At 44.4% G+C, this 20,549-nt stretch overlaps 1 protein-coding gene across 6 annotated transcripts in view; it reads right to left on the bottom strand.

Moving 5' to 3' along the window:
• Positions 1-20,549, bottom strand: part of RPS6KC1 (ribosomal protein S6 kinase C1) — a 1,976,431-nt gene that overhangs the window by 496,168 nt on the left and 1,459,714 nt on the right. For all 6 annotated transcript variants that reach the window (XR_011268209.1, XM_069608548.1, XM_069608550.1 and 3 more), the window contains one exon: positions 5,697-5,829. Coding sequence is in view for 5 of the 6 variants with exons in the window: in XM_069608548.1 (XP_069464649.1) it covers positions 5,697-5,829 (133 nt within the window). In the remaining variant the exon portion in view is untranslated. The remainder of the gene's footprint in view (positions 1-5,696; positions 5,830-20,549) is intronic.

Raw genomic sequence — 20,549 nt, 5'->3', positions numbered from 1 at the left:
GTACACTGCTCGTGTGGTATGAGCAGAGCATTCAGGAATAATACTGAACATGAACATTCCAGGAATGGTAAGCACAGTAAGTCTTGTGGGGTTAGACTGAGGAGGATAGATTCCCACGGATATTTACCGAAACAGTGGGGTGTCCGTAAGGGGCTGCAACACAAAATGAACCTCAATCCTGGGGCAGTGACAGGTAAGGTGAGGAGTGCCTCAATCATGTTAAGGATGCAACTTTCACAAGCATATGATAAATTGAAATAATTAAGAATGATTGAAACTAAGAAGTATTGCCAAGTGGGTGTCTCCTATTGTAGTCCTAGAGAAACCTAATGGGCAACTAAGATTGTGTGTGGCCCCGTGGGAAGTTGTGACATGTCGTGACTTCTTACCGAAGGGGAGCCCCTTTCCATGAGCCCTGGGATGTGAGGCCGCTACCCGATAGTCCCCCAGGGGATGTTACTCAGCAGGACGACTCATGGGTAGAGACTCGTCTTCAAGGGACAGGGACGACCATCTAAGGGAAATACGGTATGCCAACCCTTCAACACCTCCACTTATCTCCCACACATCCTCTTTACCCTTCACTCAATCCTCTGTAGCCATTTTCACATTAGTGCCAGGAGAAATACGAAAACATAAAATATATTTGACGCCTTTCCCTTTCTTCTCTGCATAAGTGGATTCCTGTACTTTGAATGTAAGCAATGGCTTTCTATACACATCACTGAAGACGGCTCTATGTATTGCTAAGCATCAGGAACATATGCTGCTGTTAGGAAAACCTATTAAATCAATTCTTAAGGGACACATATTTATCTCTGCAAGCCACCAACATTAACACAGCAACAGGCTTCCTTGGCAAAGACAAATCGATGTAAAGTGCTGTCCCTGAAGCTGGCTCGAGCACAGGTTTAAACTTCTGTAAAACGAGATGCTGCGAAAAACCAAATTGCAAATTATATCGAATGATGATACTCAGGGTCAGAAAAATCAGATATGATCCTGTCAACACTTTTTTGCTGTGTGCTACACATCAACTGCATCAACTACATAGTACTTTTCCTGCACACACCTACCGATATCTGTGCAAAAGGGTGCACTGAGTCTAAGGGCAGGCAGAGCATTCTAGCGTTTACCTTGCTGACTGGGGACTCTATGCCAGAGTTCAAACCTGGTTTTGGCAAGTGAGAAAACACATTGTATGATTCTGGATAAGTTCATTTATCGCCCAGTGACTTCAACTGCAAATGGGTGCAATGTAAATCTTGAATAAAAAAATAAAACTGTACAATGTTCAGTGTACTAGTTTACCAATAAATGTCTGAACCTCTCCTTAATATGATTCCATATTTAAGAGGATCTTGCTGCAAAACATAATTTTATGTAAAGTGCTTTAAGCTTCGTTAGATCTGAGCTTGCACTATATCAAATAACTGTCATACAAATAAAATCACTTGCGACACTTACGCATTAACTGACTAAAGATATTGCACACAACAGATTTACAAGCACAAAGCAGCAAACACTTTGAAAATGCCTTTAAACGTTCTTTCTCAAGTGCTTTCACAGGTAAACTTGAGCCTATGAAAGCAAGGCTTACCGATCTGCTGCACTGCCAATTAGCATACATCGAGATGTTGGTGAGAAGGCGACAAGAGCGAAGAAGAGTTTGCAGCATGACCTGCTGTTCACTATTTGTCTTTCAATTACTTAATTCAGAATTATTAGCAGGGTCAGAATCTCTTAGCCAATCAGCGATCAATTTCCGGCATGGATGTGAATGGTGTTGTGAAGAATTGACTTCTGGCCTGCAGGAGTACAAGGGTGAGTAGAGGCTAAAACAACCACTCTGCCCTTACACTAATACAAACCAAGAGCCAACACAGTCATAAAATTAAAACAGGCACTCAAGAGATATATACCTCCTTCGCCTTTTGTGGTAACGTGGTCCGAGCGAAGGCTATACTCTTAAGAGGAGTGTGAATGTGGTTCCAAAGCAACCCATACAGCGAAGTATTATAGTCCAAAATAAAGGAATGTTCAATCAAGGTTCTATAGAAATAACTAACTAGAAAAAAAACTACACAAAACCCACCCCCGAGGAAAGAACACAGAATAAGCAAGGACAGTACATGCGGCACTCTGGGTAATATATATGGGGTGAAAGACAAGAAAAAGCAATAATGCTCTTGAAAAAGGATATGCACTTGTGAGCAAAAAGGGTTAAAAGGGACCTAACCACTAAGGCCCCAAAATGAAACAAGGGGGCAGTTAGCAGTCAATAGTACCTTCTTTGCAGTTCTTGGTGGTTTGGCAGAGGCAAACCAACTTCTTGTTGATATCCGAAGATTGGGAGGGCGCAGAAGGCAGCAATGGCTGGTCCTGCTGGTTCAAATGTGTTGAACAGTTCTTGAAATATGCTGCAAGCTGTTCAATGGCGAAAAACGCTGGGAACTCGGCTGGCTTGGCTCTCAGGGTGCAGTGAGTCGCAATCCAGGGGCTCAGGGAAATTAGGAGTCCTTTCCCTGTGCTCCCAAACATGGGGGAGGCTGGCACACAACTACAGGAGTCCTCAAACACTTTGAGGTCAGAGGTACCACTGTGGCAGGCCTGGTTAGGGCAGAGAGCTTGCCTCTGACTTTCTAACACCAGCCTTCACCTTACAACTGGAGGACTTTAGAAAGGATAGCTCTCTCAGTAGGGTCCAACGAAACCTTCTCAAGTGATGATCCAAAGATGCTCCAAGATGATTCAAAGGGTTACCTGTGATTTTAACTAATGAAATTTTAACGAATGAAATAACGAAAACAAAATACCTCATTTTTATTTTATTTGCGGGGCCCCCAACCCCGTTTCCCCACATTTCTAACCTCACCCCGAACTCCCACCACCCCTTTTAAACCCTTTACCCCATATCTATTTATTCTTCTATATTTTGTTCATCATTATTTCATTCGTTATTTTAAATTTGTTCAAATCACTGCATACCGATTCAAGGAAGTGTTGTGGGACCCCTTCCATTAAAGAAGAAAGGCCACAGGTGATTGGACTCAAGCTAGCCTACTTTAGGAGTCCAATCCTTTCTCTTGAAATGCGTGGACATTGCCCTTCTGACATCACACTTAAAGTGCTTTGTGCTACAGGAAATGGAGGGGACAGGAAAGAGAAAGAGGCAGAGAGCAACAAAATGGCAGAATTCTCCCCAAACTGTACAGATCTCTCCCTGGTTACACTAACTCCACCCACGTTCCTTCTCAATAGAAACAAGGGGCTTCATTACAAGTGAGCCTGTCCGGAATTAATGTACTGGTAACAACATTACCGGCTCCTTTTCCGGACCATCTCAATACGTGTCTGCCGGTAGGAGCTGTGAACTACCGGCAGGTCAGGCCTGCCAGTAGTTCACAACCCCTACCCGCAGATAAATCACTGAAGTACCGTTAACAACAGTGATTCAGTGTTCTCATTCTGCCGCCGCCCATAATATGTCGGCAATACCAGGATATTGGGCGGCAGGAACAGTAAGCTGAGGTTGTTGATAGGCCACTGGTACTACTGGCGGCCTACCGGCAACCTCGTAATGAAGCCCAAGGTGTGAGGCCTGGCTCTTTGTGAATGGGTGTGGCCTTTGATTTCTGTTCCCAGGCCAGTGGAGTGGCTGTCCCTGGGAGAAGGGTGTTACCTGCCCTTACAAACAAAGAAAGAGGCAACTCCATCAGGCTACATTTCTGCAAGTAGGGCAGGGTCTGGCCTGTCCACGGGAATACACAAAACCCTTCCATAGCTTAACTGGGTCCACAGGGCTGACACACATGGAATATCAATTTAATGTGGCTGCATTTATCATAGGTAGGGCCATGCCTTACACCGGGCATAGCTTTATTCGCACAGGTTATTCTGCCACCATAATGGCTACTTAAGGTCATTATAGTTTTGGTACAAAGGACCAATCTTAAATTCAGCCCTAGCGCTGCAAAGACTTGGCTGTCAGTGAAGCTATCAAATGGGGAGCTGTGACCTCTAAACCTGCTCTGTGTGACTGGTTGAGCAGGTGCTGTAAATCCGGATACTGATGCAGCAGGTCACAGATAACACTATGCTTTTGGCATGGAGCCTACGAAAGGGGAATCTGAACAGCAAATTGCACTTTCAGAGATGAAATTACCTGCATCATTTTATTATTTAATAAAATTTTAAAAAGCCGGGGCTTTCACACCCTTGCCAGATGGAAATTCATCATATGTTAGTATCCCGAACAGGGGAGTTTGGGGAGGGGATGTGCTGTCTTAAGTACAAAAAATGGCAGCAGAAAGACCGACATTTTGGTAAAAACGATCTTTACAGATTGCACACTATGCAAGTAAACTGCAACTAAGTTGAAGTGTAACAAGTACTTTAAGTGGGAAACGAAATCATGGAGGTGAAGGGCTGTGGAGAAATTGTACTGGGTTTGGCATGGGCCACCTTCTCCAAATAAACAGTACATCATGAGGGCCAGAAAACATATACTTTCAAGACCCCTCAGCATGGTCTGAGGGTCTGAGTTGGTATTGATTGCATCCAGTTACAATACTATATTTAAAACTCCCTCTGGCTCAATTTCCAAATAAACTGCTGTCTGTAAATAAATCCCTTTATGACTCTGGAATTAAGCAACGCAATCAGCGAGTAAATCACCTTTGTTCTGTAAATAAATGACCCAGGCCCAGTGTGCTTAATAGCTCTTAAGTGCCCATTTAGGGTTTTGGATCCCCTACTGTCTACCTGTTCCGTGATCATCTGTGGCTATCAACACTCTGCAAAGAAGGGCTAATAGTATGCACATTTTCAGTAGGAAGACACCAATATTCTCAAACTCCAGGCCATGTCACGTTGAATGTGCTTATGCTGGCCAAAGACAGAGCTCAAGGTGTTAAGTTATCCCTTTCATCTTCAGCAGGCCCTGTAAACTCTCGGAGTTCACCTGCAAGAAAGGGAAGGAGGACAAATAGCACCAATAGAAACTACTCAGTGCTTTGCATAAAGTCAAAGAGCATTTGGGAACGTAAGAACAAACATTTTTTTTATATAGATGACAAATCTGTGTCAGTTATTCAAGCTTGCAACCCTTCTGATCACATAATACACACGGGTCTTTCTGCTGATTTCATTTATGTTAACAGCGTACCAGTAAAGTGACATCTTTTAGGAGTCAAGTGCTGGCTTGGCGCATGCATTCCTTTCACAGCATCCCTACCACAATCATGCCTTGACCAAAATCATGCCACGTGCCACAGCGTCTAAGGGAGTCCCAGCAGCGCTGCAGCACAAGGGCGGTTTTTGGGGATTCCCTGGGCTCTGCCAAAGCCAGCCCCGGCCCACTTAAAGCCCTTCATGTAACTTTGTATTTGTAAATAAGTCTAAGAATGTAGATGTGCATGGGGCATGACGTCCGCGGCACGCAGGACAGATGCAAATGGTCTGGGTGGCTGGGTCCACAGCATCATCTTTCCCTTGTATCCTCATCACTCATCTACTCAGAGGTTTAGTGTGTCCTACTCCTATGAAGGATACTTGTTCCTAAAGAGGGTCAGTTGACAGATCTGCTATGGCAACTAATAACGACGTTACACATCACATGCACACATTTTGTGAGTCAGAATATACACAAGAGCCGACAGGCGGTTCCTGTTGCATGGCACAAAGCATGGACCAACCTTCTGCATGCCGCAGCACAAGGAAAACGGACTCCTCGGAGATGATGTACTTGAGCAGAGACACCATGTTGGGCACGCCGCGTGGGATGATGGTCTTCCGGCTCCTGCTGTACTCGCTGCTTTTCCGCAGAGCCTGGCAAAGAACACAAAGGTCAGTTGTACCCTGGGCTGCCTATGGAGCCTGCTGTGCTCCAGTTTATCCAGCACACTAATCCATCTGAGTTACTCCAGGCTTCAGAGGCAGCGCTCATCTGCTGCTCCGTGCCCCTCTGTCCCTGGAGGCGCCGCTCATGGCATCTGGCAGGTATCCAGTGAACAGAAGATGGCACAAAGCAGCCATTAAAATCTATTACACGGGTCAATGTTTTTATTAGAATCTCCCTCGGACGAATTCGAAGGCTTGACACTCCGTGTTGTTTGCCTGTGACCGTTTCTTTAGTAAAGACACTGATAAATCCTTCAAAATAAAGTGGCAGATCTCTAGCGGTCAACATAACACACGGGCCATGAAAAGAATGGGAGACAGAGGATTCAGGTTGCAACAGGGCAAGGCCGCCATTCTTTTCAAGGAATGGAACAGATCTAGTGACGTAGCCCGTGCTCATCATGCCCGTGTCTAAAAACCGAGCAAGGGCTATAATGGCTGCTGACGTTCAGGTAAAAAAGCAAATTACATTTTTCGTTTAGAATACATTTTTGGGTGAGATTAGTGTTTTGGGTTTACAAGAAGTAAATACACAAAAAAGTGGCTGTGCTCAATCCTAGATTAAAAACAAATTCTACTTTTGGATTCGATGAATATAGGCAGATTAAGATGGCGGAAAAGAAGTGTGTGTGCTCAATCTGACACTACTACAAGGCTGCGGCACTCACCGCGGCATGCAAATCAATCACCCAGGACACGTTAATGTCTCGAAACACCTCCAATGTAAGCATTATGCCGTGTTATATATGATAATTTATAAATTCATATTGTTAGTTAAAATATAACCAAGTTTGCCAGTCGTGCAACACATTTTCATCAGAGAAGCTAGAAGGTGGCAAAAAATCGGATTAATAAACATTTTCTGGGTGTTTTTATGTATGTACATTTGAAACTAGTTAGCACATCATTACCACATACATTAATAGTTTGCACACCCGTTCTGGTTTCCAGCAAATAAGCTTAGCACATCATTACCAGTTTACATTATGTCAGTTATAAAATTACCTCGTGCCCAATTAGGAGTGACCCGGTACTATGAAAGCTCACAGCCACATAATCTCGCACAGGCACAGACTGACACTCAGCATCAAGAGTGGGCCAGACAGTCTGACAATCAGACTTGACTGACAGACGGAGAATGAGACTGGCACTGAGAGACTGACACTAAGAATGACATTCCGACGGACAGAGTGGGATTTGGACTGAGACTGCAACCAATACTCTGCCTGAGACAGACTGACAGCGACGATATGACATCCAGACACAGAGTGATATAACTAGACAAAGACTGACACTCAAAAAGAGAGCAACACAGACTGAAACGGAGTTCGACCATCTTGGACTGATAGAGACGGACTTCTAAGCGCGAGACTGAGACCCATTGAGATTGAGACTCAGACTGCCATTCGAATTGAGAAGGACAATAATAATAATAATAATAATAACAACAATGACTGAGACTGAGAGAAAGACAGACACGGACATTGAGCCAGCACTCAGGTTGAGAGTCCCATTCAAGATATGCCTATTGAAACGTTACACGGAGCTGGCCAGTGCCGAAATTTCAGCACTGGACAGCTCCATGTCACGTTTTAACGTTATAAAAAAAATGCTATCTTTTACATATAAAAGTGCATTTCCATTGAAACCAGTCCATTTATATTTTCGATGGAAGGGCTTTTTTACTTGTAAAAGATGGTCTGTCGACGCTTTTATAGTCGATGCATCGATTTCGATGCATCGACTATAAACCGCGCTTTGCGCAGGAAGGCTATTTGTGAGAAAACGTACCTGCAGCATTTCCAGCCCAGACACTGAGGCCCTGTCCACCATGACAACATTGCTTGATCCTCAGACGGCAGATAAGCTTTTTGAGACATCAAGCCGTATATGGCAAACCCAATAATTTAAACAACTGCAAAACAAGATACTTAGTCAGGCTAAAGGCTGACCCAGGGATGGAATGGGGGGGGGGGGGAGGGGTGAATTAGGAATGCACCTACAACTAACACCTACACTAACGAGGAAACTGACCCACCAACCACAACTCTCATTGAGACAATCACTGTGCAAGTCTAAACATGAAAAGAAGCAGACGCTTTAAGACTTTATGAATGATAGGACAGCATTCCAGAGTATCAGTACTGTGGCCGAGAGAGGACACACTGGGTAAAATCCCAAAGGGACCAAGTCAAACAGGCGACACATTGAGCAGCTACAGGACAGGAGATGGCAGAGCTAAGGGAGTCAAACTATGGAACAGGCAAGGCTTAGACGGAAGGCTAGAGAAGAGAGTCTACAATGAATCATGATCCTAAGGTAGTAGGGAGTAAGGCCTTAGGTGAAGAAGCCAGAGAGTGGCCTGCTGTAGGTTCTCACCCAAATGCTGGCATTAGCTGCACCTCAAGAAGTCTTCAAACCTAGAGAAAACGTTGGCTCTGGGGTCATTGTTAATGATGTCTGACAAATACCTACGAATAGGGGGAAGACAATTCTATCCAGAAGAAAACTAAAGGTAAGAGGGAAAGTTATCCATTGGATAACCCATAGGGCAAGGAAGGAGGCTACAGTTCTTGCCACAGTAAAGCATCAGACACCTAGTGCAGATGGGGTAACTAAACAAGGCTTGCCTAAGTAGGAGTTTGACAAGGCTACAACGTTCCAGGCGACTACCCAATGCCAAGAAAAAGAAGTGTAGTGGGGGGAATTAAAATCTACTATAAAACTGAAAGAATAGAAAGATGCTCTCCTGAACGTGGACGCCCTGGGGGCTTGTGATTTATCATAAGGATTGGTAAGTGTTCTCAGGACACTAGGTCTTCTCAGAAAATGCTATTCACTGGACTTGATTCTCCCCCACATCCCACCATTTTCCCTAGATCTCCTTTATGAGTTGGTTGCATGACCACTAGGCGTTGCTCCAAAACATTCCTGATGAAAAGAAAAAAAGGTACTTCAACCTCCCTATACATTTTGATTTGTGGTATCTACTACATGACAGATTCAAGAATGGCATTTACAGTAACCTTTACATCCACAGTAAGCTCCCAGTCTGGCATTGCCAGTATGCTTGTCATTCATAGTATGCTCTCAGTTTGGCCTTCCCAGTAGTGTTGACATTCCCAGTGAGCTTCCAATTTAACATTGTCGGTGTACTGCAGTGGGAAATTCGAAATAAGCAACAAATAACAATGCAAGCAAGTTCCCATTTAAGAAAACCTGCCTGTGAACCCCAAAGTGAAAACACTAAACATATCCCTACATGTCAAGTAAAGTGTTGGTATTGAGGCCCCCCTCACACGGAGAAGAGACTTTCCAAATCCTAGGGACATCATTTGTACCTAAATTTCTTCAGTGTTGGTGCCTCATAATAAAACAAAACATTACATAGTAACATGTAGATCCCTTATTACAGATAGATTGCACTTGCACCTGTGACGTAATGTCATATGGCCAAGTTTTGTCAGCAATGAAAAAGGCAACCTTCCCTGACAAAGCAAAGGAGAGCATCATTTATGTTATTCATAAAGCACGAAAGAAGCTGTTGGGATGTTCTAGCTAAGGGCCCATTTCAATTATTAAAATGGATTCCAAAATCCTCACCAAATTGTGGGTGAATCGTGTTTCAAAAGGAGTATGCCTTCTACATTCAAATAACCGGGCTGTGTTCACTAAGGAAGAACAGGTAGCGATAACCAGAGGAAATTGTACAATATTCTCAAACTCTCCAAGAGGAGCAAAACATCCTACTGCACTCCTCAGAATAGATGCCCAGAAGGCATTGGGCAATCTTGAGTAGCCGTTTGTGTTTGCCGCTCTCATGAAGTTTGCTCTGGGTGACAGACTTTGGCAGGGCCTTGAGGCACTATACGTTGGATATCAGCCAGGTTTAGGGTTAATGGTCAACTCTGAAATATTCACAACTGAATGTGGAATGAAAGAGGGCCGCACCCTTTACCCTCTTCTGTACAAGCTAGAGCTATTTCTCAGAACCAAACCTAGTTTTTAAAGCTTTCCCTTTTTTAACAGGCAATTCAAAACCATAATGCTTACAGACAATATGCTGCTCCTGCTGCAAGGTCCTTTAGAGTTTCGACCAGACATAATGGAGGAGATTACACACTTTGGTGAATTGAGTGGCCATATGATCGATTGGGAATGCCTAGACGGATGCCGGTTGACTAGCAGTCCACCTGAAATGACTTTGTCTTGGGAATTTGAATCAGTATGTGTCCTCAGAGAGATTCCAAAATTCATCAATCTGAATATGGAAAAAATTGATAGGGTTCACCGAAGCTGAGACAGACCATTGGAAAACCATGATATAGGGTAGTATTAATACAGTCAACATGGTCCTTTCCCAAAGGCATTATACACAATATAGAGCATTCCACTGACTGTCACGGGCAGGGGCTTCCTGAGGTGGGAAAAATTCAATGAACCTCCTGGAAAAGGCAAGAAGGCAGTCTTTTCCTTTAAGCGCCTCCAAACTCTAAACCTGTTTAAGGTGATATGTGGGCTCACAAGCTCTATGGGAGTACAATGAAAGAATCCAGTTGACACAAGCATGTGAGCTTTATTTCAACCTCTAGTAGTCAAGGCTGGCAACTGGGTTATGTGATGAATCTGGAGACTTTGTCCCTGCTTCCCTAGGAGGAGCCACCGCCTGCGAAGCTAGGGAGGTGATTCCACTAAATAAGACCCTCCTTAGGTGTTTGGGAAAGCATGAGCTCACTGGGAGTAACTCCCCTCCAGTGGACAAGGACTCCCATTCCAATGAGGAACTCCCTATATCTAGAGTATTATCTGCCTACATGGGAGTAAGAGACTGATAGTGCATATATATGTTGAACTCAAAACAACCCAGACATTATCTCTATGCGTTTGGCTCAAGGTAGTGCTGCACTCTCCATAGGCTGGGCAGCTGGCGGGGAACAATACGCCCCTTTGAAGTCGTAGAGCGAGAATAAAGGGCCAAACACCCTTGACTGGAGAGAGAGATACAGTATGCATAGGTGAGCCTCTGACGTGGAGACATCAGTGAGGGGCGTAGCAGGCTGTGGCGCAGTTGACACAAGCATGTGAGCTTTTTTTCACCCTCTAGTAGTCAAGGCTGGCAACTGGGTTATGTGATGAATCTGGAGACTGATACAGTATGCATAGGTGAGCCTCTGACGTGGGGACATCAGTGATGGGCGTAGCAGGCTGTGGCGCAAAGTGGACGATGGAAGGGAGATGCAGCCGGTCTGACAGAGAGACACACAGAGCCTTAGAAGCAAAGGCTGCACAAAACAAAGCTTACCTGGAGGCACGAGCAAGCAGAGGACGTGGTGGGTCTGGTGCCGACTGATGCCGAAACTATGAACCGAGCTAGGAGTGAATCCTACACACTCAACGCAAGAGCAAAATGGCAAGAGAACGCAGAGTCGAGCGGAACCAGAGAACCGCTTATACGACATCCAGAGCAGTGGCAAGCCATTGAGAACACCATATCTGCCGAAGAAACGCATACTCATTGGAGAAAACCCAGCAACACTAAAAAGTAGGCAGTTTGCCCAGGTCGGAGGGAGGCGGAGAGAGGAAAGAGCAAGTGGTAAATAAGGAAGGATTTCGCTAACCAAATACCAGGGTCAAAGAGGCCCAGAGAGAAAGAAAGCACAGGAGAAGGGTTTGAGGCCAATTGTGGTGCCCCAATTCCCACAATAGACTCACCCAGGACTACCAGGCGGTGGTAGCAATAGCAGTGGCGCAGCTCACAACAGATGGAGGAACAACGAGGCATCAACCCCTCAGCATGTCTGTGCTAGTTCATCAGGAGCTGGGACGGTGGTGCGCTCCACTCTGAGGGATGGAACTGGATGAGAGACGCTGACGGTAGAAAGACACTGTAGGACCTCGGAGGATAAGCCTTAGCCTTCACCTTCGACTGCACTGAGACAAGACCTGGATGCTTGGAAAACCATAGAGCCTATGGGAGGATGTGGTCGCAAATCCCCAGAGGGGAACGTGGGTAAATGTAAGGGGTACTTAAATTAATAAAATAAAAACCACCCACCTAGGGTACTGACATTTCCAATAGCGCTATTTTCAGATGATACACTGCTTTCGTCAGTGGGGCTCAGGAAGCAGTTCAAGGTCTTTGAAGATTTTTGTTGGACAATGAATTGTCTATAAATGCATCAAAGACAAAGGTCTTGGCGTTCAAGGGGGCTAGGAGGAAAAGGAAACTAGGAGGTGGGTCTAGCATTGAACGACCAATCAGTGAAAAGTTACGATTACTTTGAACTAAGAGTCACTGAGGATTGTAAATGGAATGCGCAAGTAGGAAGGTTAGGGTAACCCTATCCAGATATAGTGGGGCACTGGCAAGATTCACTAGAGAATTCGGTAGTGGGGCACTTGCCATTACGATAGAGGCATACAAGCTTCAGGCAAGGCAGGAGTCCTTTCACAGAGCGTAGCTGTGGGGCACAGACAATTGTAATAAATTGTCAGTGATAGAGAATAAGTTCCTAAAGAACATCTTAGGACTCCCTACTAGTGCACCTTATCTGCCTGTGTACCCAGAGACAAATCTACAAAGAATAAACTCTATTTAAATCCAAGCGATTGCTTTTCTGGTTAGAGTTATCAAAATACAGAGAATCTCTGGTGGACATCCTGGCCCAAGAAGGCAGTAAGTTGCTCCTCTGGTTTTCCCACAAAAAGAAGAAGATTTGTAGCTTGGGCAGAGATGAATACTAGCAGATGCTGGAATGTATAAGACGCCTATTCGAAGCACCTCATGAAAAATGATTACCTTGTTTAAGCAAAAACAGGGGTTCTGCGGTCAATCGGCCAGTCAAACCAGTGTATTTTATTTATTTATTATGTTATTTAGTTCATCAGAATTTTACACGCAAAAGAAAAAACAAACACTACCCAAACATATAAATTACATTTCCTCAACTTTAGAGTCATTACGATTGTTTTTTTAGTGAAAAAACAAGCCCTAAAAAGAACAGCAGCAATAAAAACCATAAAAAGAAGTATAAATCACATTGCTCCACATTCCCTTTTCTGTAGCCAAATCTGGTCGAACATATGCTTCTAAACGTATCACCACATTTGATACAGAGCAATATGTACGGACACAGAATATGCGTTGAGACAATATGTCCAAAATTCATGGTCTAAAATTGCTTCATAACTGTGAAGTGACCAAGATAAATCATATACAGTGGACCCAACCTAGGGCATTCCACAAAAATTAAATGTGCCTGCCGTTTTTTATTCTCGGGGTTCATACAACTGCTACAGGACCTAGCATCCTTTGGCAGTTTCAGGTGTGTTAGCAAGCACTGGCAGTTGGTTAATACGGATCAACAGCCTTAACCTATCAACTATTGGATCAAGACACAGCGATAAATAAGGTTGAGATCTCATAAACCTATGGATTACTGTGGAGACCAGAGCGTAACCTTGAAGTGACAGGAATCTTCATAATTACAGATCCAGTCCCAACGAGCCACCTTTCTCGCAAAAGCATTCTTCGGAAGCAAACTGTGTCCCACGATTAAAATCTGGAAACCAATTCACAGAAAGGAACAAATCATTTATCAATTGCAAATATTTATTTATTTATTTATTTATTTATTTAGATTTATATAGCGCGCAAGCAGCCCACGGGCATTGAGGCGCTGTTACTTGTGAGAGCTTAGTTACAGAGGTACAAGAATGGTAGCAGTTGTTGGTACATTATAAGTATTACAGACATAATACAATACTTACAGCTTCTGCGATTGGTCATTACATTCCAGCTTATGCAGTGGGTCAAAATGTATAGTATTCATGCTGATGTGAGGGACCTTATGTGAAGAGGATGGTTTTCATAGCTTTACGGAAGGCGATGAGGGAGGCCTCACCTCGGATAGTGGGAGGTAGGGCATTCCAGTGTGTGGGTGCAAGATATGGGAAGCTGGAACCCCCCGCTCTGGCTCTTTTTACTAGTGGCACATAGAGCATGTTGGTATAGGGTGATCTGGTTGGCCTTGTGGAGGAGACAGGGTGGATCCTTTCGGAGAGGTAAGCGGGAGCAGTGAGGTGAATGCACTTGTGGGTCAGTGTAAGAGCTTTGAAGACGATTCTTTCCTTAATTGGGAGCCAGTGGGCTAGTTTTCTGGCCTCCGAGATGTGTTCTCTTTTAGCAATGCCTTGGGCTGCACGGAGAGCACTGTTCTGTATGACTTGTAACCTTTCCAGATTTTTGTTGGAGGTTCCTAGGAAGAGTACGTTGCAGTAGTCTAGCCTGGAGCCAGTGATGGCTCTGGCTATGTTTGTGCAGTTCTCTTTGGAGAGAAAGGGCCTGACTGCGTTGATTAGTTTAGCGTGATATGCAGCTGAGGAGGCTATTGCATTGACTTGTCTCTCCATGGATAGGTTGGAATCCAAATAGACTCCAAGGGTTTTGACTGAGTCAGAGACAGGTATTTTGATGGTGTCGATGGTGAAGTGACTGAATTGGGAGTCTAGATTTCTTAGTGTGTCGGTGGAGCCTACCAGGAGGAGTTCAGTCTTATCGGAATTGAGGCATAGTCCATTGTCTGCCATCCAGGCTTGAATGGTGTTGTAGAGGTTGTTAAGGGTCAAGGAGTCAGTGTCGTAGTTGCCAGTGAGGGTAAGGAGGATCTGGGTATCGTCAGCATAGTTAGTGTATGAGATACCCATAGCGTCGAGGATGAGGAAGAGGGGCCGTGTGAAGATGTTGTACAGGGTGGGAGAAAGGCAGGAGCCTTGGGGCACACCGCAGAGTATGAAGGAGGGTGAGGCGGAGGCTAGGTCAGAGAATACTTGCATGGTTCTGTCTTGTAGGAAGGAAGTGATCCATGCAGTGGCGTCAGGGGAGAACTTGGCAGTGGAGGAGAGGTGGTGGCAAAGGACGTCGTGATCAACAAGATCGAAAGCCGCGGATAAGTCAAGAAGTAGGAGAAGTGTTGGTTTGCCCATGTCTCTGGCATCGTCCATCTGGTTTTTCAGGTCAAGTAAGGTGGTTTCCGTCCCGTGTCTGGGGCGGAAGCCAGATTGACGGAGTCCCAGGAGTTTGTTCTCTTCAATGAAGTGCTGGACCTGCAGGTAGGCTGCTTTGTCCAATATTTTGAGGAGGAAAGGGACAGTGGTGATAGGTCTGTAGTTGTTAGGGGATGTTGGGTCAAGAGTTGGTTTTTTTAAGAGAGGGCGGACCCAGGCTTCCTTGAGGGAGGCGGGGACTTTCCCTGTGGCAAAGGACGCATTGACAAAGGCTGTCAGGAAGGGAGCAAGCGCTTCAGTACAGTCCTTGATGATGGTGGCTGGGCAAGCATCCCCTTTACAGTTAGAGGGTTTGATATTCCTCATTATGTTGATGATGCAGGATTGTGTAAAACAGTATGGGTCAGCAGATTATCTTCAATGAGAGTTTGAGGTCTCAATAACAGCTAGCGCCTGCATCTTAATGTCATTGCTTTCACCGATAGAAGGCCCAGCTCTAATCGTAGGTACTCCATCAGAGTTGACTGTGGAAGAGCCAAAATAATAGGCCAAAAAAACCTTCAATTCGATTAAGCCAATCTAGATTGTTCATCTCCAGAGCCTCCAGACCGTACAATATGGTAGGGCAGCAAAACCTTTGTTTATACAGCAGTAACATCCGACTCATAGATAAATCCAACCTTTCTCTAGCAAATCTGCGCACCAAAAATATTAGCAGCCTCGCCTTCCCAATCTTAATCTTCATTATGTTTCCATAACTTGCCGAGTGCAACATCTCTAGTCCTAAGTATTTATTAAGTATCCGTGTATTGAATAGATCCCATAGAAGTTTTCATAGCTAACCTGTTCATATTCTTGGGAGTAACCAACATAACTTTGGTTTTCTACAGATTTACAACCAAGTCGTTTCCGGTTGTGCAATATCCCAATTCATTGAGCAAACCCTTAATACGGTACAAGTGTGGTCGAATAAAATAAGATTGTCCGCATACAGGATTGCCGATAGCATTTACAGAGTTTATCCTAGGTGAACATTTCGCACAAGACTCTATTCGACCAATTAAGTCAGCAAGGTGCAAGTTAAAATGAAGCAAAGCCATAATCCAACCCTGTTTAACTCCTCTATTTATACAAATTTCACCTGATAAAAAACGTCCATTACGTAGCTGTATCTTTGCTGTTGCATTCTTGTGGCGTGCACAGACTATGCAGTAACCAGGGCGGACAGCCCCACTCAGCCATTTTGACCCACAATCGATCCCCGTTTAGCAGGTCGAACGCCGACCTAAAATCCACATAAGCGATGTATAAAGAAGCACTCTGTTTGCTCCTTGCGCTAGTTATCAGCCTATCTAAACTATTGAGAGTCATACTGGCATCTGCTCAAAATCCAGTCAGTAAGGGATGTAATAATTTCATTAACCCACGTTTGCAAATGTCTCACAACGTAAGTTGCAAACACCTTCCCAGTGGAATCGAGCAAGGATAACAGTCAGTAATTCTCAGGTAGTAAGCGGTCTCCAGTCTTATAAATAGGAACCAATATACATTGAGCCCACAACTGGGGTATTAACCAGATCTGACCGACCTTTGCAAACAGAGTGCATAGTAAAACAGCCCATTTTTAAGGATCTGCCTTTAGGACAGCCTTAGCCCAGCCATTCGGCCAAGGGGCTCTAGAGTTTTTTGCTTCCTTTAGAATTTCAGTAACAATCCAGATTAGTAATTACTGGGAAGTAAATCAAGAATTTGGCTACGAGACCTTTTTAGACAATATACGTCATAAGCCAATGAAAGCTCTTTTATGTCAAGGTTTGCCTTGGCATCCTTCCGTTTGCAAAATTGTGCCATAAATGGAACTGTACTGTTAGTGATATTTGTCCGGTGTGTCGGACCAGGATTGAAAATACTGCTCACCGCTTGCTGATTTGCCATTATTACCTGGACCTTCGGAATTGTCATTTAAAATCCCTATTCCAAGTGAGATCCATCCATTAGAAAAAACATGCAAGCAATGCTTTTGGCAGTCCATACAGTTGCCAACTATCTGTTTAAAGCATGCAGCAGAAGGGGGGCTAAGCTTGTACAACAATAATGGCACATGCCTTGGGGCTAAGCTTGTAGAACAATAATGGCACACGCCTTGCGTAGACTTGATGTACATGCAAGGTTGGTTGGGCAAACAACCTAAAAATGAAACGCACCCATCTATCATCAGAACATATTGCTAAATAGGCCAAGCATACAAAACCAAAAACGCATGTACTTTACATTGCATTCATAGTACTGTATGCACTTTGTCAATTTTTTATGTTGATACATTTGAACCATCAGAGCACACTGAATTAATGGAGGCACTCTATATTTAAGAAACGGTAGTGCACCATTGTTTTATTTACATAAAATTATTGTTGCTGATTGTATGGAGTTATTTGAACAATAAAGCACTTCTGTTTGGACTGTGTATTCCTGCAATTGAAGGCTCAAGTTTCAGTTTTACATTTTGATGTAACAGGACTATCCATTTTAAATTGTGATTTTATTGTATTGTATTGTATCTGTGCTTTTATGGCTCACACCGAAATAAAGCTTATGAACGAACAAACAAACAAATAAAAACCTAAGTCCCAAGGTTTGGAGAAGTAATAATTAAAAAGAGGCCCAGGATAAAAGAACAATAAATAAAGGAAACAAAATAAAGTGAAACCATGATTAAAACAGAGGTTGAATGGGCCAATCAGGAGAGAGAGCCTAACACAAGAGGACCAGAGTGGAAACACCATGCCAGCCAATCCCATATGCAGGGATTTCCTCAAATCAACACCCAACAGGATGAGGAGACTGGCTTCAAAAGCAGAGCCAGTTTCATGAACTTGTCTCGGACAGGGACATGTTTCCCTATACTTCCCTCCAGATGCTGGTGCATAGAAGAAGAGCTGTATCCTGAAGGAGGAGTTGCTGCCTGAGTGAAGGAGCCCGGACTGCCCAGGAGCACTGCCTGCCTGGAAGCTGCCTGAAGAGCTAGAGGAAACTGATTGACCGAGGGGGAAGAAGGAGAGTACCCATGCAGCTCTGCCTAATCCTAAAAGTGGGAGAGCTGACCTGCTTGAGAAGCCTCGGAAAAGGCTCAGACAACACCTTGATAAGACCCTGGTAGAGAGACCAGGACAAAAGCAAGTAGCCTGAAGATAATAGGAGCAAAGCAAAGAGAAAAAGGGGCACCAAGTAAAAGATGAGACTACCCAGCGGAGGGGGTAAGAGAAGGTAAGTGCGAGAAGCCAAGAGAGACTGACACCAGCGCCTGGGCGAAGACAGGGGAAAGGTCAAAACCCCTGAAAGGAAGACAGGGGTAAGGGCAAATAGGAGACTGGGTCCTGTAAGGGATGAAGACAAAGACTCAAGACACAGTGGCATGTTAGCTGTTGGTTATAGTCTTTTACTGTCAACATAATAAGAGGGGTTGAGAAAATCCAGTCCATCTCTAACTCTACGTGGGGTTTCCCCAACCTCAACACAACTAAGGAACGTGTGTGTCAGGATGTAAAATAAAGCACCCTCAGTCTTGTGTCCAAAATCCTAAACTGACCCTTGCATGCTAAACTAAATACAAGGTGAAAAAAACGGATTTCTCTGAGCTATCAACTTATAGCGTATTCTTGAAATTTCAAACATGAATGTTCTAAAGTGCAGAAACAAAAAAGGAATAATGGTCCATCAGGAAAGCGGTTCTCCCTTTTCCTAGATTTTTTCTAGTGGCTTTAAATATTGTTTCATCACAGTTCCAATGTATCCAAAGGGGAAGGCTCTTCCCTTGAATCGTCTCCACAATATACAGTTCTTTTGAATTACGCTTATCCTTAAAAGGATCTGGTTTCTGCATTTTATCACTTTTCCACGATTCCAGAAAGGGGTTCTGACTCCTGAGCTTTCCCTGGTTCCTCTTCTCTCACTGGTATACCCTCCTGTCAGGGTATTGGAGTTTATCCTTACAAATGGGTATGGGTTCACCCTTTGATCAATGTTCCATAGTTTCAAGGTGGGGTTCCTAACCACCTATGCCGACTTCTTCTTTCACCCATGGTTTACTCTCCTGCCAGGGTGTCACAACTTTATGATTTGGGTGCGAGTCCCAGACTCACTGTTTGCCTGATTCACTATCCTACCAGAGCTTCTTCACTTTCTAGTCACTCTTACCTGCACCCACAAAGAAACACTTCTCCAGTACTTGGTCACTGACACTTCCTTTGCAAGTTTTGCATCAATTATATTGTCTTTACTTGGATTTTCGCAATCTTCGTATCTGTATCAATTATATCGCATTCAGCTAGGCTCTGTGCAATGTTTGTCTCAATTCTATTTTCTTCAATTAGGCATTTCACAATTTTCGTACATGTATCAATTACATGGCCTTCTCTGTTTGGGTTCTGTCAGGGGTCAATAATGCGAGGCGGACAATTGCTTCTGTTTTTTTCAAGAATAGACACTTTATTAAAGAAAGAAATTGGCTAATACATCCTCGCTATTCCTACTCTATCAGGGAATTCCCTAGCTGGTCTAAAGGCTAAGAGAATAACTCCTAACATAGACAAACTGTCCCTCACACTAAACAAAACATTCAAAGGAAATCATAAACAACATAAAAGAATGACTTGACTCTTAATGCGTTGTGGTCATAACTCAAATTTACACCCACCGTGTCCCCTTTCTATTGCCATGCTCCGACTTGGTGAGCGGCGCCTGTAATTAGACGCAGAAGAAACAGACGAGCGGTGTCTTTACATCCAGCGTGATTCGAATGCTTGGATTCAATGGTCTTTGAAGAGAAGCTAGACGAATTTACGGCGAGGTAAGGTTTGCACACGTACATGTCTGTTCGCAAGGAAAAGGGTCTCGTTACCCCAGTACCGGCAACAAACAGAGAGAAAAGAAAAATGTTTGGATCATTTCCAATCACGCTGTGGCATGGGAAGCCACTTTAGACACCAAGGTGTGCCCTGGTGTCAGGCTCACTCCTGGATTCCGTCAAGTTCACCCCTCTTCCCTGAGTGCCCCTCACACCCTCCTGCTCACCTGTGGTCTCCTCGTCCGATGCAAGTCCAAATCTCTTTATTCTCAATGCCTCCTCTCTTGAGTGTGGATGAGGTCTGCCTCGAGAGGAAGCCACTCTGCCCCTCTAACACGGGGCCAAGGGGGCCCCCGTACCGGGGCAGACTGGTTAAGGGGAAAAAGCCAATAGGCGCAAAAAACCCCTTCTTGGTTGAAGATGGCAACAGGATACAAGGTGGGACTGTGTAACTTGAAGTATCCAGCAAGTAAGGAAATCCACAGAAAATGGTGTATGCGACTGCTCCAGGGGAAAAACAACAGTACAATGATGGAGAGACTAATGAATGAGCTGAGGGGGGAGGACCCAGGAGAGCAGGGGAAGCAGAAAAGAGAGCCAAGGTGGCGCGGAGAAAAAGCTCCAACAGAGCGAGGCGAGTCAAGAGCAAAAATGAAAGCCAGCAAGCAAACGGAAGAAAAGGAAAGGGAGCGGCGGCAGCCGCGGAGGAAAGGACTGAAGCGTACCAACCCGGAAGCCTAACGCGAAAAGGTTGCAACGCGCGGGCTTCTGGGTTGGCGCTCGTAAAAAGGACGTCGCT

This window comes from Ambystoma mexicanum, chromosome 4q (assembly GCF_040938575.1).
Source record: "Ambystoma mexicanum isolate Mex_15411 chromosome 4q, UKY_AmexF1_1, whole genome shotgun sequence".
In the NCBI taxonomy this organism is placed as follows: Eukaryota; Metazoa; Chordata; class Amphibia; order Caudata; family Ambystomatidae; genus Ambystoma; species Ambystoma mexicanum.
Note: the sequence above shows the minus strand (reverse complement) of the source record. Positions and strands in the feature narration are given on the sequence as shown.